Source organism: Pezoporus flaviventris, unplaced genomic scaffold, assembly GCF_033815535.1.
Source record: "Pezoporus flaviventris isolate CSIRO_AGI_PZ_B2104156 unplaced genomic scaffold, CSIRO_AGI_Pfla_v1 ptg000063l, whole genome shotgun sequence".
Lineage (NCBI taxonomy): Eukaryota > Metazoa > Chordata > Aves > Psittaciformes > Psittacidae > Pezoporus > Pezoporus flaviventris.
Genome location: NW_026892611.1, coordinates 604,401 through 631,791, shown reverse-complemented (window position 1 = coordinate 631,791; position 27,391 = coordinate 604,401). Strand labels below are relative to the sequence as shown.

General features: G+C 55.3%; 1 protein-coding gene across 1 annotated transcript; it reads right to left on the bottom strand.

The window, feature by feature from the left end:
- Window positions 1-228: 228 nt before the first annotated feature.
- Window positions 229-27,391, bottom strand: MNT (MAX network transcriptional repressor). The gene is made up of 6 exons (XM_061469890.1): window positions 27,230-27,391; window positions 20,613-21,192; window positions 18,498-18,539; window positions 17,671-17,782; window positions 3,185-3,377; window positions 229-1,682 (listed from the first exon to the last, which is right to left on the bottom strand). Exons 1-6 carry the CDS (start codon window positions 27,300-27,302, stop codon window positions 967-969), a joined length of 1,716 nt encoding a protein of 571 aa, XP_061325874.1. The 5' UTR covers window positions 27,303-27,391; the 3' UTR covers window positions 229-966.

The window sequence follows — 27,391 nt, the reverse complement described above, 5'->3', positions numbered from 1 at the left end:
TGCCTCTGCAGTACAAGAATGAACCCAAGAACCTGGAAGCTTGGCACTGGTGGGAAGAATCCCAAATGGGAAGTGCCACACAAAGAGATCTGCAAAGCCAGTTATTGCAGCAGCAAAACCAAACCCCCCAAACCATGCAAACAAAGCATCGCCAACCATCAGCACACCAAAACCATGCTCGCTGTGACACGGCTGTGCAAGTCACTTATAAAACTGCCACGAGGGAAGTCCGGTTGTGCATTCTTTTTCCTTTTATTAGACAGGACAGAGAATTTCCTTAAAATGCCATAACAAGTCACAGTGATTGTAGATGGTTTCTGAAATGTACGATATTGATGGGAAATACCTTTGACACGGTTTGTGTTGGGGTTCCTTTGTCACTGCAGATGTACCCTGGTCCACCAAACCACCTATCTTAAGGTTTCCTATGCAGAGAGCACACTCTGTCTCCTTCCTCCAGAAATGAACTTTGTCTAATAATCCTGCAAAATAATCAACCTTACAAAAGGCCTTCTTCAAATGTTATATTTATATATATATGTATATACATATATATACACACACATACACACATATATATAAATATAGACTTCTATGGTTGGTTTTTTTTCCCATTCTAAGCAACGTCTCAATAAAGAGATCAGCGATTTTTTATTCTACAAAGAAGCAACACATGGAAGGGGGAAATGAGAAGTCCGAAGAACATCATATCCATACCCACTGATTACACATAAAAGGAAAAAAAATCACCAGAACGACTGTCTCTGAAGTCTCCTCAATCACCAGAATTCAAGTGCAGAGGGGCCCGTCCCTGGCTCCCAGGCGGCCCCGGGGACTGTGCAGCCCGGCCCGGCCCCCCCCGCCCCGGGCGCCTCTGCACCTCCCTCCCGTGGGGCCGGACCTGGTTGGAATGTATGGAGTTTAGGAAAGGTTCCCAACAAAGACCTCGCGGCCGGGCGGTCCCCTCTAGGCCAGCTTCAGCGTGCTCACAGGGAACGAGGGCATGGTCACCATAGTCACCGGGTTTAGGACCGTCTGCCCCACTAACTGCGGGTGATGGACAACCTGCGTTCCTACAGCGGGCTTGGCCATCACCGCCTGCTGGCCAAGACTCGTGGTTCCATTCACTTGCTGGTGCGAGATCGTGTGAGCAATGTGGCTCACGACGGGCTGGCTGACGGCCACGGGCTGAGGGTAGATGGGCAGCTGCTGGCCGAGGTGGGCCATGTGGTTGATGGTGGCTGGGTGCACAGTGATGTGGCCGATAGGCTGAGCAGCAGTGGTGAGTTGCACGGGGCTGGATGTGGAAGGTGCAATGTGAGCAATGTGCTTGGTCTGTGGACCCTGAATCACGTGGTTGACAGTCTGGATGACCGAAGCGTGGGTCGTGGCCGTGTGGGCTATAACAGTCGATTGCACTGTCGAAGCCGCCACGATGTGAGTCTGTGCGGGGACGATCGCCTGCGGCTGGACCAGTGCTTGCGTCTGGATGGGAGGCGGAGGGTGGGCTGGGGTCTGTTTCTGCTGGATGGGCAGGTGCTGCGGCAGGACCGCCGGGTGGTGGGAAGCAGCGTTTGTGGGGACGGCTTTCAGCAGCTCCGGGTGCTGCCGCTGGGTTACTTTTGGTAATGAGTTCACTGGCCTGTCATCTTCCATGTCCTCATCCATGTTGTCTTCGCCCTCTGCAAAAAACGAAAGGAAGAGACTCCCGTAACAAAGACAGCAGAGCATGGACTGGACTGAGCAGCCTCCCTGACCGGCAGCAGGAGGAGTCGCTGAGCTACAGGCAGGCAGAACGCATGGCACAGCATAGCAGGCTCCACCAAGCCCCAGTAGGGCAGCACACTCCTCTCCTCCCTGCTTCTGAGCCAAGGACCTGGAGGTGTGAGCAGCTCAAAGCCCCAGCTAGACAGGGGTGCTCACAACAGGCTGAAATCCCACTCGGCAGCAAGGGAAGCAACGCAAGCAGAGGCAGATGGAGAGCAGCCAGGCTGAACTCTGTCTGTGCTGAGCAGGAACATGAAATCCTTCCCTGTCCAGTTGTTCCACCAATCAGTACCACCCATTCCACTCCCAGAGTGGGAAGGGAACAGCCATGGAGAAACATGGCAGCAAGTTCCTCGTGTGGTTCTGGGAAGTGGACTCTTGCCCAGTCCAGGAACTAAGGAAGCAATGCAGGAACATGCTGACCCTGCGGAGATCAGAAGACGAGCAGAGCACCCTGCATCGCCTGCTCTAAAGCCATGCAGTAGAGACTGAAAATCTCAGAAGATACAGAAGCAGCAGGAGAACAGGGAAGATGCTTCCCTTTTTCCAGCTTTGTGGTTACTGGTAGCTCAGTGATCATTTTCAGCAGTGGTGGATGGCTGACACTCCTACTGACTCCTGCCCTCAACTTCCATCAGCCTACACTTGGAATCTACAAGCGTGTTCAAAGGTGATGAGCCCAATACAAGCCTGAATGAACCAGAAAACGGAGGTTTTCCCTTCCTGGAACCTGCTGTATGTCTGCCTGCAGTGCCAAGAGCAAATGCTGTCACGACTTGAGGGAGCTCCTGCGAGTGGATATGGATTGCTACAGCCTCCTCATCTCCAGCAAGCAAAGCACTGCACATCCACGACCGTCTGTTCTTCCTGCTGCAGATCACCGGTATGGAGGGAAGCATGCACTCTCCTAGCTCACACTGTACTGGGAATGGCACGTCACATATTCCATCATTTCATCTTCCCTGTGAATCCTTTCCACACAACGTGAGGGTTCATTAAGTCGCTCAAACGCTCTGGTGATCCTTCCTGTACCAACTCCTTCTTCTCTACGTGGCTGAACACCCTCCCACATCCATGTACAAATACATCAGGATGCTCACACACCACCCGGTTCTAAAAGCAGAGCTGCACAACAGGAAAACTGGGTTTTGAAAGCAGAGACCTCCACGTGAGGGACCAGCAGATCAAATGCACAAACCTGCACTCTGTGTCTCCCTATGCTGATGCAGCTTTTCAGTCTGCCTTGCAGAGGCAGCAGTTGTTATGAGACCAACAGCAATCATTACAAAACACTTGAAAACATATTACTCTATCTGAACGCAAAGAAACCTTGATGGTGCTAAATGAAGACCCCCACCACCACTACACAGCCGTGCCTGTGATGGGCGGTCATGATCAGGAGAAATCTTACGGGTACCTGATGCAGTCGAGGTAGATGCCTGGTCATCCTCCGGCTGAACCGTCTGCCGGATAATCCTGTCGATCTCCAGGATGTCCATCCACTGGCTCAGCTCGTTCTTCAGCTCCGCCAGGCGCTGCTGGGTAGCAATCTTCTCTCTCGCCAGCCGCTCCATCTCATGTTCATACTCCTTTTCCTTCCTCTTTAAAGTCTAAAGACAGAGGGAAGAAAATTAAACCTAAGGAGCACAAAGACAAGCGTCATCTGCGCTAACCAGGTCACTCCCATGTCCACAGCTCCTCTTTTTATCAGTTATGCTGCTGTAAAAGGTACAGCTACACCTTTCAAACTCAGGCAGAAAGGGGAAGCGAAAGGACAAGAGTTGGCCACAGAAACCTACGGAGTCGCTTTGGCCAACAGCTTCCTGCCTTCTGAAGGAAAACCAATGAACCTCCAAACCAGAAACGCTGACCCCCATTGTGCGAGTCCCTTCAACCCCACGGGTAAGTGTAGAGCCCAGAAGCCCTCAGGGAAAGCTGTAACGTTTGCTCTCTGAAAGCATTTGCCACTCTGAAGAGAGAAAATGAAACCTTCTACCTGCATTCTTCCCCTTTGCTCTGACCTCCCCAACAAAACTGAAGAGCTAAGAGCCGAGAGCACTGAATTATGACTATGACTCATCTCAGATATATCATAAGAGGTGGAAGGCAAACACTTCCCAGCACTGCGCTTCCACCCTGCCGGCTTCCCACACTGAACACAGGACACTGATGGCACTTGTGCGCAAACACAAGAGCGAGCCTCTCTAAGCACACAACCAAATGACTCACGGATGCAGAGCACTCATGGACCACGAGGGGACTGTCCAAGGTCCCAGGTAATTGCTGGAGGTGCAGCAACATAAACCAGGCCTCCTCTGTTCTGTGTCAGTCCAAGGGAGTTCTTCGCTGCACTTCAGCATCAGTTTAGAGTTAACAGGGCCCGTACTCAGCTCCCAGCATCAGCCTCGCTTCACCCGCCTCATGAAATACTTGAAGAGCATCAGGGCTCATCACGGTCTGGTGGGAAGTGGCAAAGGGAGGGAAATGGGTGCAGCTCCCTCTGAATGCCAGGCAAGAGGCCATGGCACCACTGACAGTCAGCCACCGGAGAGTGGGGCTATAGAGCTTTTACTACATACATCTATTTCCAAGCATCCCTAAGGAAAGAAAGCATTTACACAGAGCAGACTGACTGCTGGCCCACGGCTTGAGAGATGGAAAATACCACACATCTTTGCAAGAGGACAGAAACCCCCTGCAGAAAAGGGGGGGATGGAGGAGAAAAGCGAAGGCGATGATGGAGCTCCTGTGCTAAGGTTTAAATATTTGAGAAGATAACTTGTCTGAATGGCCTTCCCCTCACCGTGCCATCAGGAACACAGCAGGCAGGAGAAACCCCGAGCCCAGAACTACTGCTCTGCAGCACTTCTCTGCAGGCACGCTCCAGTGCAGTCACTCACAGGGCACGGTACCGCAAGGACAGAGCAGCAGCACGGCCTCCCGGGATCAGCAAGCAAGAAGTGCAGGAGGCTCAGCACCTTCCCAGCCCAGCACAGGCAGGTCAAGCAGGTCTGGCTTCCTGCCCTGCTGCGAGGAGCTCCCAGCACCAGGGGAGCGCTCAGCTCCAAGGTACGGGCAGGCGCTGGTGCTTGCTCATGAACCTGTAATTGCTGGAGGGGCAGAACCCTCACAGGGCCCAGCAGGGCCAGAGTCGCCCTAAGGATGCTCCCCTGCTCCTGCACAGGCTCTGGGACTCTGCTGCTGGAAATGCCTTGACAGGTGCCAGCTCCTGCAGCACCCAGCGCAGCCACACACTGCTCCCGGGCTGGGTGCTCTCCAAGGGCAGCGGCAGCAGCAGCAGCAGATGGGCTGGAGTCTCTGCTGGCACGGGCAGTCCCTCCAAAGCTATTCCAGGACAGAGCAATTCGCAGCAGTAACAATGGATCTCCCAGCTGAGCTGCTCTGCCCCAGTCATGAGCTTGGCTGTGATTCACCAGAGCCTCCCTCCCTCTCCCACAGCTCCCAGCACTGCCCTGCAGGGTGCAGCCCCTTCCCAGGCTCTGCATGGTCTGGCTGCATGCCCTGCACTGGACGAGCATGGGCACAGGAACGTCTAGACCCTGTGCAGGAACCTGCTGCGAGGAACAGGAGCAGGGACCCTGCTGCCTTTGAACCTCTTCACACCAGCAGGCAGGATGGAAGAGGGTGGGTTCCTGTCTCCCCATGTCCCCTCTGTCCAGCACCACCAGCAGCCCCTGGCATAGAGGATCTCTGGCATCTGCCCATCACCAGCCATTTTCTGCAGGTCACCCTGCCCACGCTGGGTGCCAGGCTGTCCCATCAGCCAGTAGAAAGTCCACAGTCACGGCCAAACCTTAGTCACTCTGACTTTGCTCGCCTGCCTACTCACAGAGAACACCCTCAGAAGGATGAAAACTTGAGAGATTTCAAAGTTTACCTGACTTAAAGCTGTCTGAATGTGGATCGATTACGAACACCACTGCAGGGGAGCTTCCTCCTGACTCACATTATGTCATGGGCTTACTGAGGACAAGGACCTGTGCTCCCACAGCCTACACCAACCCCACGGAGCCAACACTCCTCCCTGCTGCACCCAGCATCACTGCCAGCCTGTGCCTGTTTAACCAGGGAAGCAGCACATGGGCAGCATCACACCTGCAGCTGCCTGCTGCGAACCCCTCCTCTTAACCTGGTTCCTGACACATTGAGCCTGGTTCCTGACACACCGACCCCGGCTCCTGAACACACCGACCCTGGCTCCTCATGGTGGGAAACCCACTAGAGTTACTGGTGTCTCTGTTTCCCCCCTTGCTCAGAGAGCACTGGGAGCTGCAAACCCCCGCAGGAGGCAAGGGGCAGACACCTGGGGTTTGTTCTCTGTTCTGTGCAAGCAGCGGGGCTCTCGCCAGCCAAACCTGGTGAGACTCGATTAGAGCACAACCCCCACGTACCCAGGCAGGCAGCGTGATTCCTGCCAGCTCAACACACACACAGCCCCCGAGACTGCTCTTTTCCAAGCAACAAACTTCGGCACAGACCCTGCTCCTTACGTCTGTGCAGCGATGATCGCAGGCCTGCTTTTTTTAGCGTGAAGAAGCTGGCAGCCCCGGTTGCCTGGGCAACTTTTATTCTGCAGGGTGAGGAACTTCAAAACTGGTTTATTTTTCACTTCTATGCACTTAAAAATAGCCCACAAGAGCATCTCTGGAAGCCCTGACGTGGGGAAGCGGATCCACCCCAGGAAGGAATCATGGATTCCCCCATCTTCACGTGAATCCAACCACTACTCCTGACACCTGGGAGGTTTTGCCCGAGTTTGATGCCAAGAGCAAGCCCTTTGCTCGGCAGCACCAAGGGCCTGGGCAGTGAAGTCTCATCATGTGTCATTAAAGCAGCACAGACCACACTAAAATCCATACACGGGTTTGCTTTTGCTCCCTGTATCTGACTGTCCTCCTTTACACATGGCAGCCTCTACCCATGTGGATGATAAAGCAAGACCAGCACAAAAGCAGTGACAGCAAACACCCAACAGCACCACTTCTAACATTTCACTCCTTTGAACCCATCCTTGTGTGCATCCCGTTTGCCAGACACAAACTCCTGTAGTCACTACACAGCAACAGCCATTCATCACTGTGAAGGATTTTCCATTTTATAGCTGGATGTAATTAAACTGCTTATCCTTATGTCAAGATGGAAAATAATGCCCCAATGCTTTCCCTGCACTCGCCTCAAGAATAAAGCCAGCCCTGCAGTCGGCATTAGTGAGGTTTAAAAGGTGTTATTAAAAAGCTCCCCATATAAACATTATATATTAGCAACTTAAGAACACACTTTCGATGATGAGCTTTTCCCAAAGCGCATTTCAGCCCTTGTGTTCTATTCCATGGCATTCACTGATTAAAAACTCCTCATCAATGAGCAATCACGAAAGTGTTTTGCAGCTCTGAGCCAGACTCCGTAACTCTTTGCTATCGGGACTGCAGCTGCTGCAGCAAGCAGGAGTTACTGGGCCAGGGCAGGTCTCTGAGCACAATCCCACCTCCAGCATCTCCATGGGATTCCGCATGGACCTGACCCAGGCTTCCCACTGCCATATGGAGTTCTGGTGCCCCTACGTAATGGGAAAAAAAGCTAAAACCTAAGAAAAGGATCTTCTTTCATGGACTCCCACGGTGCAACAGATCTGCAGCACGAGCAGCCCACCAGCCTGTCACCACAAATGCTGCACCAGAAACACGAGCCAATGAAGTGAGGAACCCACAGTCCCCAAACAGCCCACAGCCCCAGACTGTTGGCAGATACCACACTCCCCTGGAGTACTTTGGGGGGTTCATTATTGTATCAATCTGGGAGTTTTCTACTGTGAATCGTGCTGCATTTTCTATGAGGTTCTTCAGCAGCTTGTTTTAAAGCCCAGCATCCATCTCAACCCAACCTGCGGCCATGAAGGGGAGCCCATGAAATCACAGAACCCCAAAGCTGGTTCCCCTCATAGCATCAGGACAGCATCCCCAGGCTCTGCATGCCAGCGAGTGTGCCAGGAGAGGTAAGAGCACCTACAGGAGCCTGCAGGAAAGGGACCTGCTCCTGCACCCTGGACCTGCTGCACCCAAGCTCCTGCTGATGCCAACGGCATCACTCAGTGGAAAGCAGCACTGGGCAGGACCAGTGGAAGTAGCAGTGGTACCCTCCTCCTGCCTGTGTGCAGCCCCAGCTGGTTGCCATGGGAACCAAAGCCATGGTTTCCATGGCAACTGCTTCATTCAGCGGGCTGCTGGAGCCGCAATCCTGCAGTGGTCCCGGCACCACTGATGGGAAGATGCAGGACGTGGCACAGCAGCACCACAGCCGAAAGCACCCGCGCAGCTACACCCGGACAGACCGCACCACAGCAGGGTCTCCACGTGCTTCCCTGAGAGGGGGACAGCACGAGGGATGTAATGAGCACAACAGGCTCAACCCAAACAGCACCAAGTGCTCAGCCCTGGGGAACCGCAGGATGGGGTCCTGCAGGGACCAGTTCCCAGCAGACAGCTTGGGAGCTGAGGGCAGGAGGAACACAAGGCCTCCAGGTTACTGCTGCTGGTGCACCGGTGTCGGGTCTCAAAGTGAACCTTTTACAGGAGCACCAAAACCAAAATAAAACGTGCAAGGTCAAACAGAGACCACCCCATGCTCCCCAGAGGCCTCACCACCAGCATCCTGCAGCACAGGGATCCCATCCCGGGCACCGCTGCCTCCCTGTGGATCCTTCCAAGGAACCCCTGGTGCAGGCTGACCCATGGACACAGACCCCATGGACACTGCCAGCAGCCTCATGACCCGGCTCTTCCCAGTGCCAAACCCTGCGCAAGGAAGGCAGCCAAAGGGCAGTGCTGTGCTCCGGGAGGCGGCTGCACCCTCACATGCACAAGCACAGTGACTTCAGGAAACAAGCAAGTCACTGCTGCAGGGGCTGCACCGGCTCTTCTGCAGGTACAGAAGTGAGCTGAGGAGGAGCAGTCATCACCAGGTCTGCGCACCCACCACTTGCAAGGGAAGGGATGAGTATCCAGATAGAAATACTTCACAGAACAGGAAGGAGCAGAGAAATCCTGGGGAAATGAGCACATGACATGCTCTGCTATTCACATTCGTTATCTGCACATAGTTAGCACTTAAGGATCCTGGTAAAGAGACACTGGGCCATAGTATCTGGAACGCAACTACAGCTGACACACGGCTGACTGCACTGGCCTTGCAGACCCAGGAGGAGCCAGCGTCCTGAAGCACCGCTCTCTGGACAAAGTACAAGCAGTTACTAGGGCAGAGGGCAGGGAGAATCCGGATCAGGAAGACAAAGAATAAATTCAGGAAAGAAAAAGGAAAGGCAGCAAACGACTGGAACATGCAGAACACAAACACAAAGCAGGGAAAGGGAAAGCCATGCCCAGGGAAACGCCGAACCGTGCTGGCTTCTCCCAGCAGATCTGGTTCCTGTGGGACTCTCATGGTTAAGAGGAATTCAGTGTTAAAAAGATGTTACTTGCAGTGACTAAGTGCTAAGTTGGTACCACAGCCCTGGCAGGGGATGGTGGCCCCAGCATAAGCTCTCATGAACCACCCCCCCGGCAGATGATGACCACCATGGCGGGGGACGAGGTGCTGGTGATACAGAGGATGCCAGCCTCCCACACCACCCCTCTTCCCCGCACCTCCATCCCTGTAAGGAGGTCAGTGCCAGTTACTCACATCCCGATGGATCCACCTACGTCCCACAGAGCAGATCTGGGTCACCAGAGGATTTCTCTAACCTACCTCCCCCTATTGTTATGGCCACGGTGGCAGTGGGAGGATGTAAAACCCAGTTGTTAGGTACAAATGACTCCAGTACCTGTGCACAGCTCTGAGTCACAGCTGTGCACATGGGTGAAAACCTCTGCCTCTGTGCTTAAGGGTTTAGGATTGTTGTGGTGCCTGACAGCACTGACTCCCCACTGCTACTCATGAAGGTATCCTAAGGCTGGAGTTACTCTGCCTGGTACAAGTCCCAGTGGGCGGCCTTAGGGTAGCTAAAGCCCCACAGAAATCCCAGACATGAAGCGACAGGAAGGTGCTGGGGACAAGCTCTGACTCACGATACACACTGCTCAGCAAGAGCAGAACACAGCAACCACCAACAGCCCTGTGCACCAACCCCACTGCAGAACGCTTGCAGAATGAGACCCAGCTTCTTTAGAGGCCACTTCATCTCAGACCTCAGCCTTTGGGGAGCAGAGGCAAAGTCACGCTACTCCTTCCAGCACCGCAGGAAACGCCACTATCACCCTCGGGGAGCCCGTTCCTGTCCTCAATGAATCCAGGGAATAACCGGGTACCTGCCCAACAGGAGGCATTTAACGTGCACAGGCCAGTGGGTCACAGCCAGCACCTCCCCTTCACACACCATCTCCCCTCTGCACTGCCCCAAGATGACCCAGCAGCCCAGTTACTCAGATCAGGATGTATCCCAGCACCACAGGACCAACAGCCCCCACCTGACACCCTCATTGTCACACTGGGGACTGTTTTCTCCTGGGGGTGCTACACTGGCTGACCCTGAACGAACAGCATGACACCAAGAGAGACTGAAGATAACAGTAAGCAGCCCACAGTCAAAGGGACATTCTAACCCTAAACCTGATACAGTATTTTAACTTGTGATGACGTAAAAGGTGAGCAACAAAGATAAAAGGAGAAGAAACTGGGAAGAAATTAATCCGTTTTCTCCTTCTCTGTTTTCTCTTTGGTTGGTTTGATGCACGTGTTAACATCCTGGGCAGGAGCAGCTTCACTTGCCATCAGGTCACCCACCTTCCATGGCCTGTGTGGGCCCTCCCCACAACGACAGGGAGGAGAGAGACAACAAAAGTCACAGCTAGAGAGAGAGAAGTGTCCAGATAAAGCCATGAGAAGTGCAGGGCAGGCCCAAGGCACCGGCAGGATCAGTCACCACTGATCTCTGATAGCAACAACTGAGACAAGCAGCCTCGTAATAATCACATTCCTATTTCCACACCCTCCAGAGCATTGCTATCACATCAGAGTAATGCCAACACAACAATGGGAGATGAAAGCGACTCCAGCTCCCACTGCTGCACCACAGCACCACCTCATTGACTGTTCTGCAGCTGACGCTGGCCACGGGGATGGGAAGTGTGCAGGGCTGGGCTGGGCTCTGCTGCGCTCGGGCACACACAACACTTACTGCTTCCTTGCAACTACCTGTTTGTCATTTTAATTGTCAATAACTGCGTCACGGCAATTTTAAGGCGGATCAACACGTACCCTAGCTACAGGTAACGAGAGCAGGAGCCCAAACCACGCTGTGACTGGTGCCACAGGCCCGGCCTCCTCCCCGTCAGGCTCCCAAGGGAAGAACAAACTCACAACCCAGCCAACCAACCAGTCACAATGTCTGGGGGGGCTATTTTTATCTGGGGGGTTTGCCTTGTTCTGAAGGAGGGACCTGTGCATCAGTACCCATATAGCAGAGCCCATGCAGTCAGCTGTAATTATCACCACTCGCATCACACCACGTGCACTCCTCTCCAGCAGCAGATGACACCCAGGACAAGCAACAGCACCCAAATACAACCTAAACCAGCTACCACACAAGCAGCACTTCTGTGCTTGCTCACAGGCTGGCTTGGGTTTTACAACCTTGAGCACTTCTTTAAGCTAGGACTTAAATGCCTGATAGCAGAGATTCCCTAGCAATTACAGAACTGTCACTGCTTACTGCCTTCAAGTGTCCTGAAACCAGGACATTCACCCCTTCCAAATGCTCATGGATGAGTCAGGAGCCAGACACTGTTAAAAACCTCACCAACCCTTTGGCAAAGGTTAAGGAACAGCTTCCACCCGGTGCCCAGGGTTCAAACACGGGGCACTGGAAACACTCCACTGCATGACACGCTTTGGGGCCACTCCTGCCAATAAAATCCACTCGCTGCTCTGTGGATGGAGCCTCCCTCCGGGCACAGGGCTGGATCCCAGGTGCCTGCACTGCCCTGGAGCCTGCAGTGGTTTGTGCCAGCTCCAGTACAAACCCTCCGGTTCGAGGATGGGAATCCCACGTTTTTCCACCCAAAGATGTGCAAGTCATCCGAAGGGAAAACGGTGCCAGTGTCCTGCAGGCTCAGCACAGTGCCGAGATACACGCTGGAAGCTTTTCAAACACACCTGCATTGGGAACGGGCTGGCTCGGATCAGCTCGCTCAGTGCCAGGGGATGGGAAGCTCCTTGAGCATCCCCAGCTTCTCACATTGAGCCCCATCTCCCGTACTGATGCAGCCCAGTGCCATAGCTCTGAAGCTAAAACCAGTTCCCCAGTGACTCTATTAAGGGCAGGAACTAGAGCCTCCACCTGCTGTGCTCCCACTGACTCCAGAGGAAGATAAACCCTACATCCAAACTCTCACTTGTCCCACATTTTTAAGCAGGTTCCAACCTGCTTTACTCTACAAAATGCTATGTTTTTAAAGGCCTTATTTCTCATCCCCGTCTGAAACGTAGATGACACCACGTTGCATGACCACAGCCTATTGCTGCTGGAAGCCTTTAACATTGGCATAGAAATTCAGGCTAATTAGACAAGATGGAATCAACTGATCAGGTCAGGTAAACAGCACGAAGCAGCTCTGCCTGGCACGAGAGTGCTCTTCACGTGAGGACTGATGGACCCAGTTCTCGTTGGGAAGTTTTAGAGAAGACAAGTACATTCACCTCGTAGCTGGCACAGAATGAAACCTAGCAGTCACAGCTGCACTTTCCAAGGTGGGGAACTTGACTGGACTCAGCATCACAGCCTGGCTTATGCATCTGGATCAATAAGGCTGTCACTGCAGTGCCTGAATGTCAACAAGTTCTATTCTTTATACAAATGGCAGCATCAGATGTGTGGGTTTGTCTGTGGTACAGCACCTCCCTACACCAGAAACCACTGGGTCTGTAGAGCTCTCCTGCACCTGAGGAACACCTAAACCCTGACCTAAGCATTCCTGTGGGACTCCAAAACCCCACTGGTCTCATCACAAACCTCTGACTTCAATCTAAAGCAGTGGCACACCACACAGGAAAACCACTGTTTTCCAGTGGCCACTGACTGGCCAGCAGGCAGCTGAGGCCACAGGACACTGTGTGAAGCCAGCTCAGCCAGGCAAAACCCACCCTTGTCACCAGGTGAGGGCATGAGGGAGGTGCCCCTCCAAATGAACAGCACAGTGATTTACTTGGGAATCGAGAGATGTCGGGTACTGTCAGTCCTGTATGCCTCCAGGAGGGGTTTTGAGCATGAACCTTTTTAGCTCCTGAGAAAGGCACCAGAGCACAGCAGCTGTGGGAGATGGAGACTGCTTTACTTTGACTACGCATTCACAGTCATCCACCAAAGTCTCTTTCTTAGAGCAAATACTCCTCTGCAGGACCAAGGCCCAACATTCATCACCACAGCATCCCCCCCAGTACTTTAGCAGTACCCCAGCAGCATGTGCCACAGCTCAGATCACAGCAGTGCCCTGCTCTGCAGTCCTCAAAGCATTTACTCTTTGCCTTGTGCACGCGCTGGGAAGCTCAGTTTTATCAAGTATTTGGCAAACACGTTATTATTCAGTCAGCATTTATCTAATATTTTGTAAGCACGTTACTATTTAGTCAGCATCTGAGCCTGTTCTGGTGGGAAGCTGGCAAACAGGCAGGGTTGTGGAGCTGGAACCCGCAGCTGGGCTCACACACAGCCTCTCATCCTGGCTGTCCCCTTGTCACCTGGTGAGCAAATCACCTGGACACCATCATACACCGAATGTGCAGTAGAAAATAACTCCTGAAATGGGAGGTGCTCAGGTACCCCAGTGACACAGTTTGAATGTCACAGAATCCCAGACTGGTTTGGGTTGGAAGGGACCTTAAAGCTCCTCCAGCTCCAACCCCTGCCATAGGCAGGGACCCCTTCCACTAGAGCAGCTTGCTCCAAGCCCCTGTGTCCAACCTGGCCTTGAACACTGCCAGGGATGGGGCAGCCACGGCTTCTCTGGGCACCCTGTGCCAGCGCCTCAGCACCCTCAAAGGGAAGAGCTTCTGCCTAAGAGCTCATCTCAGTCTCCCTTCTGGCAGGTTCAAGCCATTCCCCTTGGCCTGTCCCTACAGGCCCTTGTCCCAAGCCCCTCTCCAGCTTTCCTGCAGCCCCTTTAGGCACTGGAGCTGCTCTGAGGTCTCCCTTTCAGGAGCCTTCTCTTCTCCAGGCTGACCCAGCCCAGCTCTCCCAGCCTGGCTCCAGAGCAGAGCTGCTCCAGCCCTTGCAGCAGCTCCATGGCCTGAACACAGAGAACAGTCTGGTTTCAGGGCTTCAATTCCCTTCCAAATCAGATGATTGCAACATTTCCTAAACGGCAAAGGAATCCTCAAAAAGACTCGAATCTCAGCACCCGGCTGCACCTTGGAAACTTTCTGGAAGCCTCCAGTGTTGTGGCTCCTGCTCTGCAGGGAGGAAGGCGAAGGGTGAGGTAGCCACATAACCAATGTGCTTCGTCACGGCTCCAGAGCCCACCCCAGCTCCCGCTGAATCACCCTCTAACAGGATTAGTGACTTCCAGCTGCGTTCAGCCTCATTTCCTTTGTGCAACAGTGTGCTTAATTGCAGAGACTCTCATTTACTGCTGCAGAGCACAGCCCAGCTCCGAGGATAAATTAACATGACAGCTCCATGGGAAGTTCAGAATGTAACTTTTTGACTTATCTGATTTGATGCAGATACAAGTATTTCAACCCAGCCAAGGACACAAACAGCCCGTTTCTAAGAAGCTCCAGCTGGAACAGGGGAGCAAGGATTCTGTAGGAAGGGCGGCTGCAGCAACCAGTGCCCTGCCACACTCCCATGGGCACACAGCATCGGCAGCGCAGCGCTGCAGGCTGGCACACTGCACTGCTCCTCAGCAAGACTCACTGCATTTGGATTTCGGGTGGGTTTTTCCCCTTTAGTGCAAAACTACTTTGTTGTATTGGGAGTAAGAGGTTTTACTTGTTAATCTCCTTTGTACAATTCCTCTGCTCTTTTCAAGGGAGGGAGGTGAGCACCAAGCCTGTCAGTGACACTCCAGGCCTGCTGCAGGATTTGCTGCCAAGAAAGCAATGGTTCTATTATTCTTTCTTGCCATCAGACCAACCCTGTGCTCCTGTTTGCAGATGAGGCTGGGACCCACCTCATCCCCCCTTAGCTGGCAAGAGGGGTCCAAGCCCAGTCTGCAGTCTCACCAATACTCTCCATAACTGCTGGGGATGGGCCAGCATCGCCTGCAGGCAGCTCATCCCATCCCCACACCCATGCACGCTGCCTTTGTTGAGACAGAGCAAAGCTTAATTCAAACTGAATTAAATAATAATAATGCAAAAAAAATAATTCTGACCTCTGAGGAAGCAAATCAGATTTCCAATAATCTGGTTTTTCTCAGACACACAAACGGAGCGCTCAGATTTCCAGCACAGCCACATCCCGTGATCCCAACACAGACCCACAGCCCGGCGCTGCCAAGGAAAACCCGGCTTTGGGATACTCCCTGTGAACTCCAGCGAGCGGCTGCCAGAGGCACCACTGCTGCCTGGAGAGGGGAGGAGAAGGCGAGGAGGAGGTTACACAAGCGCCCGCAGGGCAGCGAGCCAGCCCTGCTGCAGTGCAAGGCAGGCTCTGCTCACTCACTGCTCACTCACTGCTCAGCACAATCACACGGCCCCACCAGGCAAGCGCTGGTGTTCACCATGTGCTCGCTGCACACGTGGAAGTGGACGCTGCCATGGGAGTTCCTGTCCAGAGCATGGCCAGGAGGGGCCTGAGGTCACTGTGACCTTCGCTGCCCGGCTGCAGCCTGAGCAACCCTCTGCCAGTGCCAGCCCAGCGATGGAGGGACAGACGGGGGATGCAGCAGCGTGTGGACCGGCCCCATCCGAGTGCTCCGGGCACCCCTGGGGTGTTGTGGGTGACAGGGAGCACGTCCCAGTGCAGGCACTTCTGGCACAGGAGCTGGAGCTGCACCCACAGCCCATGGCCTCAGGGTGTTGGTCCCTGCCTGCACCCAGCTGGGTCCCAGCCACCAGGGTCCTGCAGCACCCTAAGTGTTCACTGAATGGTTAAATACACTGCAGTTAACACCACCCTGAGATCCCCTCCAGCCCCAGACGGTGGGCACACAGAACAACACAGGCACACCAGAGTAGTCAGGTCAAGAGACCTGATCCCAGCCACCTGACTCCTGGAACGGATAAAACAAAGGCAGTATTGAAATGGACCCTGTGAGGCAGAAACTTAAAGGAAACAAAATGCAGTGTTGAACCTGTGAACACCTTCTGCACCATCAGAAAAGCAGTTCATACTTCTTAAAAGGATGTGATGAGAGTTTAATTCCTAGCAATTTACAGGGAAGTTGGTGCATGCACTTGTAGGCAGCACAAAACTGCATCATGTCCAAGCCTCAAAACACTCCACAACAGACCCGGAGAAGACAGAGAGGAAGAACTGGCCATCTCCTCCGATATCCTCAAAGAGAATCTGTAACTGCCTCCAAAAGCACAGAACAAAACCACTGCCAGCGAGCAGAGCCTGCTCCTGGATAGCCTGCACCTGCATCACCATTCACACAGCATCGGCCACCGCACCAGGAACAGCTCCATCTGTGACATCCCAACTCCAGACTCACCTCCGGACACCAGAGCGCGTCATCCCATCACTCCATCTCCCTCAGTGCTAACGGAAGCTGCTCTGCACAGACACCAGCCTGCCTGCCACCACATGGCACCTCACACCTTTGCTAATGCCCATGTGGCTGCACTACAACCACATCTTCAAAATGACCTCCACGAGCAACACAGGTTTCTCCATATTTGCTGTCCTCCAGCAGCTGGTACCATCAGAATCTGCCTAATTAGAACTAGGGAGGCACCTGCGAGCACTAACGAGGAGGGCTGAGCTGACCTAAAACTCTGACCCTCCACAGGAACACTGCTGCAGGTAATCAAGATCCAGCACTTGTGAGCCCAGGAATCAAAAGGTATCTGAGAGGAAATGGCAACAAAGCCAGGAAAAAAAGACAACGCTTTACAGTGGGAAAGCCCACTGTGAACAGTCCTCAGAGCCCTTTATTCCAGACACAATGTGAGGTCTATGTGTTCTCTTCATTTGCAATATAATTTAGCAACTCTTCCATTTTGCAGATGAATTTTAATTGCAATGCATGCTATTGATTTCACAACCACAGAGGACAGCTCTGAGAACTTCTTTTGTGCTACCATGAACCACTTTCACAAATACTGAATACCCAAACACTAACACTTATTGCACTCCACTTGCAAGCACGACAGCTGAGGTGCAGCTTTGCTTTCTCCCAGTCTCACTCGTGGTACCCCATCCTCCCAGAGCTTTGTGTTACAACCCCAAACTCCAGCCCTTGCCCACCTCCAAGCAGATGACTTGTACTTGTATCTCCACCTCATCAAACATCTGAGACACTCAAAACCTTCACGGAAACCTGTCTTTCCTAACCAAACAGAAAACCTCCCCAAAACATGTGGATTAAAGTTCTCTTTAGTCCAAAAGGGAGCAGCTGCAGTTTATACAGCCTGGGTGTCCCTCTTTAAGATCATCTGAATTATCTGCTCATTGCACCACCATCACTGATGGGGATGACTTATGGTTAACTTGGAGCTGCCAGGGTAAGGAAACCACATGAAGCAAGTGTTCCTAGAAGGTCTGAATGTTCTGGAAATCTGGAGTTTCCAAGTGACTACCCTCACATGGAAGGAGAAGGAGCAATGGGAGCTCTTCTCTCCCCTTTTCACGACAGGAAAAAGCAACTTGGTTTAAGCAAAGTCAGCACCATTCCTGGCTTCAGTGAAGTGCTGCCCAGTGCAGCCACACGAGCGCACACGTACCTGGATGTATCTCAAGGCACTCCTTAGGACACTGAGGTTTGAGGTCTTCTTGTCGTCGACGTTGGGGATGTTGCGCTTTAATGTCTCAAAGCATTCTTTCAAATGGGCCCGTCTAAAGGAAACAGAGGTGTTTTATCAGCTTGGGCAGCACACACCAGGCACCACTTTAGGAGAGGGGCAGAGCTTCACTGGGGCCTTAATCAAGCAAAGCACTCACACATGTGCATAGCAGTCACCTGCCTGCTTACAACAGAGCCAGCTCCGTCCAGCAGGAACACTATGGGGTTCTATGCACGGATTCCAGTCCTGGCTGTGTCAGGAAATCACTGTGTAGTCTTACATGAACTGTCTCACCTCCCTGTGCTGCTGTTTCCACTTTCACTGCATTCCTGGTTTAACTATCCAGACTTACAACAGTTTTGGCTCAGGAAGTGGTCTTTATTCTGTATTCACACCATGCACAGCCCCCTGATCCTGGCTATTTTATTGCTTCAAATCAAGTGAAGTTACACTGCTATGCACATAGGGATTTACTCTGCAGGGTTATTGCAATGCAGCACAGAGTGCAGTAGAACACAGGCGGAAGCAAGAGATGCTGAGCTGAGCTGTCAGGAAGCAAAGCAATTCCAGGAGCTCCAGGGAAAGTCACTGGGAATTCTGTTCAGGTTGTTTGTTAGAAACAAGCAAACAAACCCCACCAAAGCCAAACAAGCAAACAAACCCCCACCAAAACCAAACAAGCACTGAAAGACTGCAGGCCAAGCCAAGAGGGATGAAGGGGTAAGAGGGAAGGACAGCAACCCCCCAGCCCCTGGCTTTCTACGCACCTGTTCTTCTCCAATTTATTATGTACTTCCCTGGTCCCAACCCTGTAACCCAAACAGAACAAAGATAAACTCAGTGTCAGTTCAAAACTGCAGCCATCCAACCTGTTCTTCCAGCAGCGTGTCTAGGACATACAGGTCAATGTCAAAGAGCACTCGAGGTGTTCAGGTATCCCTGCTGCATCCACACTTCCACCTCTGCTTCACGAAGATACAATCAATACTTCGCATGAGATGGGGCACACATTATGCACACACTGCACACAGGATACAAACAGGCACAGTGTGTTTGGGTTCTGACCTGTCCCCACCCTCCGAACCAGGAATACTTTTAGGAAAAGCCAAATGAATCCACGTTACCCCAGTTCTTCAGCTACAGCGGTGATAAAGTACATTAATAGACACGTGGAGGCTTCAAGTACCTTCCATACACTATGGGAAGCAATTGCTTGCCTTTGGCTGAAGATACCCAGCCATGGAGCGTGTTAATGTTTCATAAATATTTAAACCAAGTATTTGACAGCCTTTTCCCACGAAACCTTCCCCAGCCGAAGGAGACTTCTTTCCTAATGGAGCAGCTCTGGGCAGACAGCGCACGCCCCATGGGCTATCCCATCCAGAGGCACTTCAGGAATCCTCCACACTGCTCAGCTTTTCCCGGTGTGCCTGTGCCAAGAGCTCTGGCAATCCCACAGGGTACCATGCCTGGATTGCAGCATGGACACGGCGATGCTGCCCTGGCTCCCAGCTTCCCGGAGCACAAGGGCAGTTTGCTGGAGCAGCCGCAGCCATCCCAGAGCCACCAGGAACCCCCCTGCACCCCTCAAACCCACACAAGCCCCCCAGGGGCAGCTTCACTTGACTGAAGCACAGAGGCACCAATCCTTCCTGCAGCTGAGCGGTTTACAGACAAGCTGCAAAGATCACAATCCATCTTTGAGGAATCACACTGGCATCTTACAAAGGCCATTAGCTTTACACATTCTTACCTACTTTTATGCATTTTGGGATCTCTACACCCCAAAGGATACCATGAACCCTTTTTTTGTCCACTACATCCTACACCTCCTCCTGCTCCCACAGGATGATATTGAAACTGCCTCCTTGCATGGAGAATGCCCACGGAGAAGGTCAGTACCATCTGACAGCCCTGTGCTCCTCTCACAGATGGGTTACAGTGGCTCCGCACTGCAGTTCACAGCAAACACTGTAAGAACCAGACGTGAGGAAAAGCAAGTGAATTGCCACATCCTGGACCAGCATCTCATTGTAAACCCCACTGCAGTCACCCCCAGCTGCAGGCAGCTGGGAACAGTCAGAGGTGTAGACATGGATGGGAGGAAAGACAGAGCAGACCCAGGTCATTGCTGCCGCTGCAGGAAGGAAGGCTGAGGGGCCAAGGGAAACAGGTAGGAGCTGGCTGCAGAGAGGGAAGGATCTGTTCTGCAGGCCACAAGCAGTAACACCAGGCTGTGCATCCGGATACAGTGATCTGGAAACGACCGCCTGAGAAGACAGAGCCTGCACCAGCCCAAGTCCCTAAGAACAAGTCAGACAAACACAAACCTGGAGCCACATCAGTCACAAGTCCTGCCCGAGGGCGAGGACAGATCAAAGCGCCTTCAGTCCCTTCCGGCTGCAGGAGCTCTCAACAAGCAGGAGGCCCTTAGCACCTACAGCACTAAGAAACTGAGACAGCAGCTACGGTCACCTCTGTCCTGGGGAATGAAACCTCCCAGATCACATCCCTGTTTGCAGGAAGGTGCCTGCCAGCAGCGCTGCTGCATGACTTCCCTTGCAGAGATCTGCCAGACACAACAGCAGATGCCACCTGAGATCAGAGCAGTGCTGGGACTTGGGAACACACTTGTCCTAACACAGGTCTGGCCTGGAAAACTAAGTCCTTGTACAGAATTCTACAGTGTGTGCTAGGGCAAGGAAAATACACACAGAGCTAAGGAACGCGCTATCAGAAACCAAAGAGGCACCCAAATTCCACGCATCCTGGTGCTCCTGATCCAACAACTCTGCAGCAGAAGCAGAGCAGCTTCTGCTCCAGGCCCGCACCGCTCTCGGTGCCGTTTGCCTGCTCCCATGCCATGCACAGGACGCACTCACCCGCCAGGTCTCTTCTTCTGCTCGTTTGGTTTCGTGTCTTCCGCCGGAGCCAGCTTCAGCATGCCGAGCGGCGCGGGCGCTGCCGGGTGCTGCAGGGCCGCCTGCGGCTGGGGCTGGATGGGCTGCTGCTGCACCACATGGTGCTGCGAGATGGCCAGGACGGGCGCTGCGTAATGCTGGAGCTGCTTCGGGCTGCCCGACGGGGGGGGCGCGGCGGCCCCGTCCGCAAGGAGCGGCCCCGGCGGCCGCTGGAGCACGGGCGCGACCGGCGGCGCCTCCTGGCTGAGGCCGGGCGCGCTCACCAGGGGCTGGTGGCGCTGGGCGAGCGGCGGGGACAGCGCGGTCTGAGCCTGCTGGGGGGGGCCGGTGACAACGGGGATGGGAATGACCGAAATGGGGGCTGCCAGCGGCGGGGGCGGCGGCGGCGGGGCCGGGGCCGGGGGGGAGATGGGCACCAGCAGCTCGCTGCGGGGCTCCTCGGGGGACACGGCGCTGTTGGCCCGCGGCGCGCTCCCCTTCCCGGCCTTCTTCTGCTCCTGCTCCCTCTCCAGGCGGAGCTTCTCGTGCTGCTCATTCTCCTCTGCAAGAGACACCGACAGTGGTTAATGGCCCTTCCCCATCCAAGGCCTTAGACCAGGCTGCTGACAGCGGCACACGGAGCCCACAGCAGGACCCGTGCCCCTGGAGACCCATCCCATGTCCCAGCCGTGCTGCACCTTCCACTCGCTGCCCCTTCCCTCCAGCATGGGCTCTTTAAATACAACCCACCTGCTGCTCCCGCATTCACCCTTGAGGCCAAGCTGCCAGGGGATGCTGGCTCCTCCATGTCTGCAGCAACCCCAGCATCACCGGGGACAAGGCACCACTGACCACGTGGAGAGAAACGCCCGATCCAGTCACTTCCCTCTCCCGAGGTGCAGCACTGCGAGGCCTCTGCCAAGGGCACGCATTTCTGAGCTGAACAAGGGTAATGGACCTTGGAGAGCCACGGCAGGACCTGGCCGGGGGCCTGTGCCTGCTCTTACACAAGCCCACAGGCATGGGCTCAGCACCCCGAGTGATGGCTGCTTCGGCAACACCTTCCCAAAGCCCTCCCTGCTTGTGCCTGTATGCAAAGGCATCCCTGTGCTGCAGCGGGTCACAGCCAACCACCCACCCGTGGCAGGTTCCCGGGGATAAAACACCCTGTATTTCATGCAGCAAGTGTAAATCTCTGCCCAGGGGACACTGCACCGACACAAACCAATCGGAGCGCTCCTTTCTGCTGCAGGTTTTGCTTGTGCTCTTGAACTTGGCTTTGATGTGCATACGTTCCTGTGTGTTTTCAGAACACCAGACAAAGTAAATGAAATCTGTGTGGCCTGACTAGGAAAATAAACCTCCTTCAAGGCGACGCAGGACCGCAGCTCCCATCAGGTGAACATGGCACAAATGACATCTATTTATACAAGCCCTGCGGCGCCAGTGGCCCCACATCTCGGCAGCTCGCAGGCTCCATCAAGCACCCCAGACCCGCTGTCCGGGCCCCACAGATCCCGTTGCCCACAGCCCCCAAGGGCTGCAACAAAGACTGGTGCTGCAGCGGCACGCCTGGAGCTGTGACCTCCTCACAGCAGTGTACGAGTACACGGAAACTAAACCCTCGCTCATGGAAACAGGGATCAGAGAAACGCTGTGCGTGGCCTGCTGATCGGTGTGACACGGTGGCCAGGACCAGGCAATACACAGGAAGCTCCAAGAAACACCCCAGAAGAGCCTGTCCACCAGAGCAGTTTGGGCTTGACTGCACAGCAGCCCTGCCCCAGACCCACGGGTAGGGGGTTTCACAGGATCCCAGGCTGGTTTGGGTTGAAGGAACCTTAAAGCTCCTCCAGTTCCAGCCCCTGCCACGGGCGGCTCTGGCTGATGGCAGAGCCTGGGAGATTCCCGGGAGCGATTCCCACTGCCGGGAAGCCGGCGGGAGGAGGAGGAGGTGATGTGCAGGCTGCTCATCAGCAGTATTTATGTACATGTCTCTGGCTGCTGACTCGGTGCCAGCCAGGCCCCCAGGGCTGTGCATCAGAAGTCCCCTTCAGCCAGAGTTCAGCCCAAGCATTACTTGGTTGTAGCCAAAGCCTGGCACCGGTGAGCCACTGTTCCCTGCATCTGACCCGTGCAGAGGGGAAAGGGGACCCTGCTATGGCCCCTCCTGCAGGGAGAGGACTGAAGGGTCTCTAAGCCGTCCCTTCCTAACTCGCACACCCCTCAGGGCAGAAACGCTTCCACTGAGCTATCAAGATCTCTATCTCCTGCTCACTTTGTACCCAGGCCTTGCCAACAAACTAAAGCCAAGCTTTACGAAAGCCCCCTACAGCTCTTTGGGTTTCCATATGAGGTAAGCTCACCCTTCACTGACACCCATACAAACAATGAAAGGTGCTCAGACACACGTGGCTCATCCTTTCACACAGGATGCACTCAGTACAGGAGCTGCTGCAAGCCCCATAAGTAGAAAGCACACAAGGCTCCGGGCATTTCTTAGGTTACCAGGGCCAGCTGAAGCAGCAGGTACCCACCAAAATGACGTGCCATTTTCACCCCTTCTTCACACTGCCACCCAAGGGTCTGCGGACTGAGCAAACCACGGGAGAGAACCAGCCCCTGGGGCTCTGAGCCACAACCAAGGGGACAAGGAATCCCCTCATGCCCAAGCCAGGCTGCCTGCCAAAGGGCTGTGTCGTGAGAGAGGGGACCTCAGTGTTACCATGCAGGACAGGAGGACAACAGCAACGCCAGCAGCAACAGCACGGAGCAGCGAATCTCGTCACAGGAGGACACAGAACAGGGTCAGTGCTCCTCACCAGGGACTGGGGCTATTTTAGGGCCTGATGGCCCAGGAATACACCGTGCCAGGCACCCTTAACTGAGTTACCTCATAACCTACAGGCTTTAAGTGCATCTCCTCCCTCTTGCGTGCTCTGGCAATGCCAGCATCAGTGACAGCCAAGGCAAAGCCACACGTGCTCCGGGGCCAGGGCACGTCCCGGGCCTCCCGCCCCACTGGTGCTGCAGGAGCACTGCACCGGGAGCACTGCAGTGCCCTTTTTACGCTCCTGGTTTCAGCAGGGACACTCAGTACTCAGACCTCACCACAGGTATGTGCCTCTGTGGAACCCAGCATCGCGCCTCTGCCATGCTTAAAGGTCCCTCCCCAGCACAGAGAGAGAACACGACAGGGATGCCCCATCCCTGGCAGTGTTCAAGGCCAGGTTGGACACAGGGGCTTGGAGCAAGCTGCTCTAGTGGAAGGTGTCCCTGGCCGTGGCAGGGGTCGGACCTGGATGAGCTTTAAGGTCCCTTCCAACCCAAACCATGCTGATTCCATCAACTGTTGGGCACTGGCTGTTAGTTCTGTGGAGCAATTTTCTGCACAGACTCAAGTGTTTCTCTGGATCACTGAATGCTCTGGAACCCCCACTGCACACCCTGAGCCACCACAGGCCTGGGAAGAGGGCCCTGAATTCCCCTCCCAGTGGCTCTGCAGCAGCATCACCTGCAGGAGTCCCTCTTGGTTCTAACGTGCTGGGCACAGAAGGAGCCTCCAGATACTCCCCATGCCCATGGCTGGCCTGGCTGCAGCCAGGGAGGGGACTGCCCCGCTGGCAGGAAGGGCAGGCTGGAGCCTGGGGTTAGGTTCTGTTTCTGCAGGTCCTGACTCTGCAGGGAAGAACCCGGAACGGGAAGATAAGAGCCGTCAGCAGCACTGGAGAGCAGCAGAGCTGGAGCCAGGCAAGCCCTGAGTCATAACAGGGCTGCTGACACACAGGGCTGCACCAGCAAACAGCCCCCGGCAGTGCCCAGAACAAGCTGCAGGACTGAGAGCCCCTGAAGCGTGACCCCTTCTCTGAGCCCCTCTGAACCCTGGTTGACAGCAGCACAGTACAAGCCCAACTTCCCTCTCCCACCTCTGCTGAAGGCGCTTTGTGTGGTGTTCACCCCTTTGCAGCCCCAAGACACAGCGCTTGATTCCTGGATCCCCTGAGGAGAACAAAGAGCTGCTGCTGCACCTTCAAACCTGGCTTGGGCAGGGGTTTTCACCGGCTGCTCAAGGGAATGAATGGAAATGTGCAGTTACCCTTCCCAGTCCTACCTCCTCACTTGGAAAGGAGGTGAGAATCTGCCCATCAAAGCACAAGACACAGGCACACAGGAGAAGCTTCCCTGGATCACCCAAACTGGCTGCACCAGGGCAGTTATCCCTGAATGCACACAGGCATCCTCTCCATCACAGGGCATGGATCTTCCCAAAGTCAGCATCTAACTCAAGAGCCGGCTTGTGGTACCAGCCCACTGCCAGAATACGGATGCTGGGTATGAGCTGGCCCTCTTCCTCCTCCTCCTCACCCACCAGCACTGCAGGCAAGGGAAAACTTTCTGCTCACCACACACCCTGTTGTCAATCCTGTATCATTAAGATGTGCCAAACTGGCAGGTAGAGGAGATGGGGAACACAGGCCTGTGCTTACTGCATGCTCACCACCCTTTCTGGCAATGTTCACAACCGTGAAAGGCTGCGAAGGAAATGGAATAGCACCAAGCAAAGCAGAGAGCAAAGCTGAGCGGGGCCTATGGGAAAACCCTGAGAAAACAAATACGAGTTACTTGTGATTATAACTAAATCTGTTTCCTGAGACATGAAGCATTCCTGGATTAACCTAAACCCAAGGAAAACGGCCGCCCCCTAATGCAAGTCAAATGTCTCTGGAGTGCAAGCAACAGACAGCAAAAGGACCTCGGTTGTGGGTTTATGTGTGTGTATATGTGCAGGGGAGCCACGTGCTTACACGGAAAGGGTCAGCACAGGAGCATTATGAAGCACGGAAGCACAAAGTGGATGGGACAGGGGTGCTTCAACATCCTGACTCCCAGAACCATCAGAAACACTGGAGTACGAGGCCAACCTGGCGGATGTCTATGGGGTGTCCATTCCTTCTGCATCCCACAGGTTAACAGAATGAGGAATGTGCAACATCAACAGTCCCCTCGCTACCCCAATCTGCTGGGTTTATCCCACACACAGCAATGAGATCCAAGCAGCATTATGACTAATACCAGCACTTACATGACACTTGCCATGGTGTAGGAGAACTGAGTGTGTCACAGTTCAGACCATGAGCCAGCCCCTGAGGTTTCACATCTCTCTGCACACACCTACATGAACCCATCTTACACATTCACAGGAACCTGCTTCCAAGTCACACGAGCCCAGCACAAAGCGTGCAGCAAAGCCAAGGCTACTCACAAGATCCAACCGGGGTGTGCAAGGAGCACACAAGCAAAAGAGCCTCCAAACCCGTAAATAGCAGGATTTCACCCCAGCCACACAGGTGAACCCAAACAGCATCACAGCACCTCACCAGAGCAGCAAACAGCCCTCAGGAGCTGAAGGCACAGGAGAAGAGCTGCTCTGGTTATAAATTAAGAAGAGCAAAGCCTCCAGGGGTTAATTTTCCATTGGAGGAAGGGGCTGAGGGAGCAGGAAAAGGCACTGCACAGCCGGTGGGAAAAGAAAGGCGTCAGGCACAGCGCGGGAATGGGATGTTCTGTGACACCGTGACAGTCTGGAAGTGCCTGGACAGGGTGCGTGCTCCTGGGTGAACACTGCAGGACCTGACCCCGAAGCCGAGCACTGCATCACCTGCAGAGCTGCGGGACGCAGCATGTGCTGCGGGAGGGACGCCCCCACCCCTGCCCGCGCCATGGGCCTCCCACGGTGCCGCGGGGCCCCCGTGCCCTGCGTGGGCACAGGCCAGGTGCTGGGGAAGGTGTCGATCCCGCAGCGCTGCCGCCGCCGTGGCAGGGGCAGGGCCGGGAGGAGCCCTGAGGTCCCTCCCAACCGGGCCCATTCCACGTCGGATCCGCGGTTTCGCTCTCCCGGCTCCTGCCCACGCCCCAGTCGCACGCAGCCCCCTCCGCCGGGGGTCACCCAACGCGGCGGCCCCGGCATCCCCGCCCTCCCCCGCTGCTCCCGCCCACAGCAGCTCCGGGATCCCCGCCGGGCCCCGCCGCAACCGGCCCCGGGGAGCGGCGCGCGCGGCCCCGCGGTGCGGGATCCCCCCCGCGCGCGCCCTGACTCATCACAGCCCCCCCCCCCCCCCCCCCCCAGCCCCGCGCCAGCGGCGGGGCCGGGCGCGGGGAGGGGAGGGGCGGGCCCGCGCGCACGTGGTGGCGGGCGGCGCCTGGCGCGTCACGGCCCCGCCCCCGCCCCGCCGGTGGCGCGGGGACACGCAGCGCGCGGCGGCGGCGCGCCCGCGGGAGGGGCGGTGGCGGCCGGAGCCCCCCGGCGCGGACACGGCCCCCCCCCCCTCAGCGGGCCCCGCGCCCGCCCCGCCCGCCCCGAGCACGCAGCGGGGCGGTGCCGCGCTCCCCCCGCCCCGGCCCCCCCCCCCCCCCCCACCGCACTGTCACCTCCCCGCCCGCCTCGGGCTTCCCCCGCCGCCCCCGGCGCAGCGCCTCGCACCGGCAGCGCCCCCCCGCCCCCCCCCCCCATCTACCGGCGCGGACCGGCCGGCGCCGCCCTCGTCCCCGTCCCCGCAGCGCCCCGGCCGGGCGCGGGCTGTCAAGCGGCGGCCCCTTACCACGTGCGGTCTGCTGCTGCTGCGCCTGCCACTCCAGAAACCGCGCCGCCTCCAGCAGCGTCTCGATGCTCATGGCGCGGGCCCCGGCGCCGCCGCCGCCGCTCCCCGGTGCGCGGGCCCGGCCGCAGGCGCCGCGCCGCCCCGCGGCTCCCCCGACGGCCG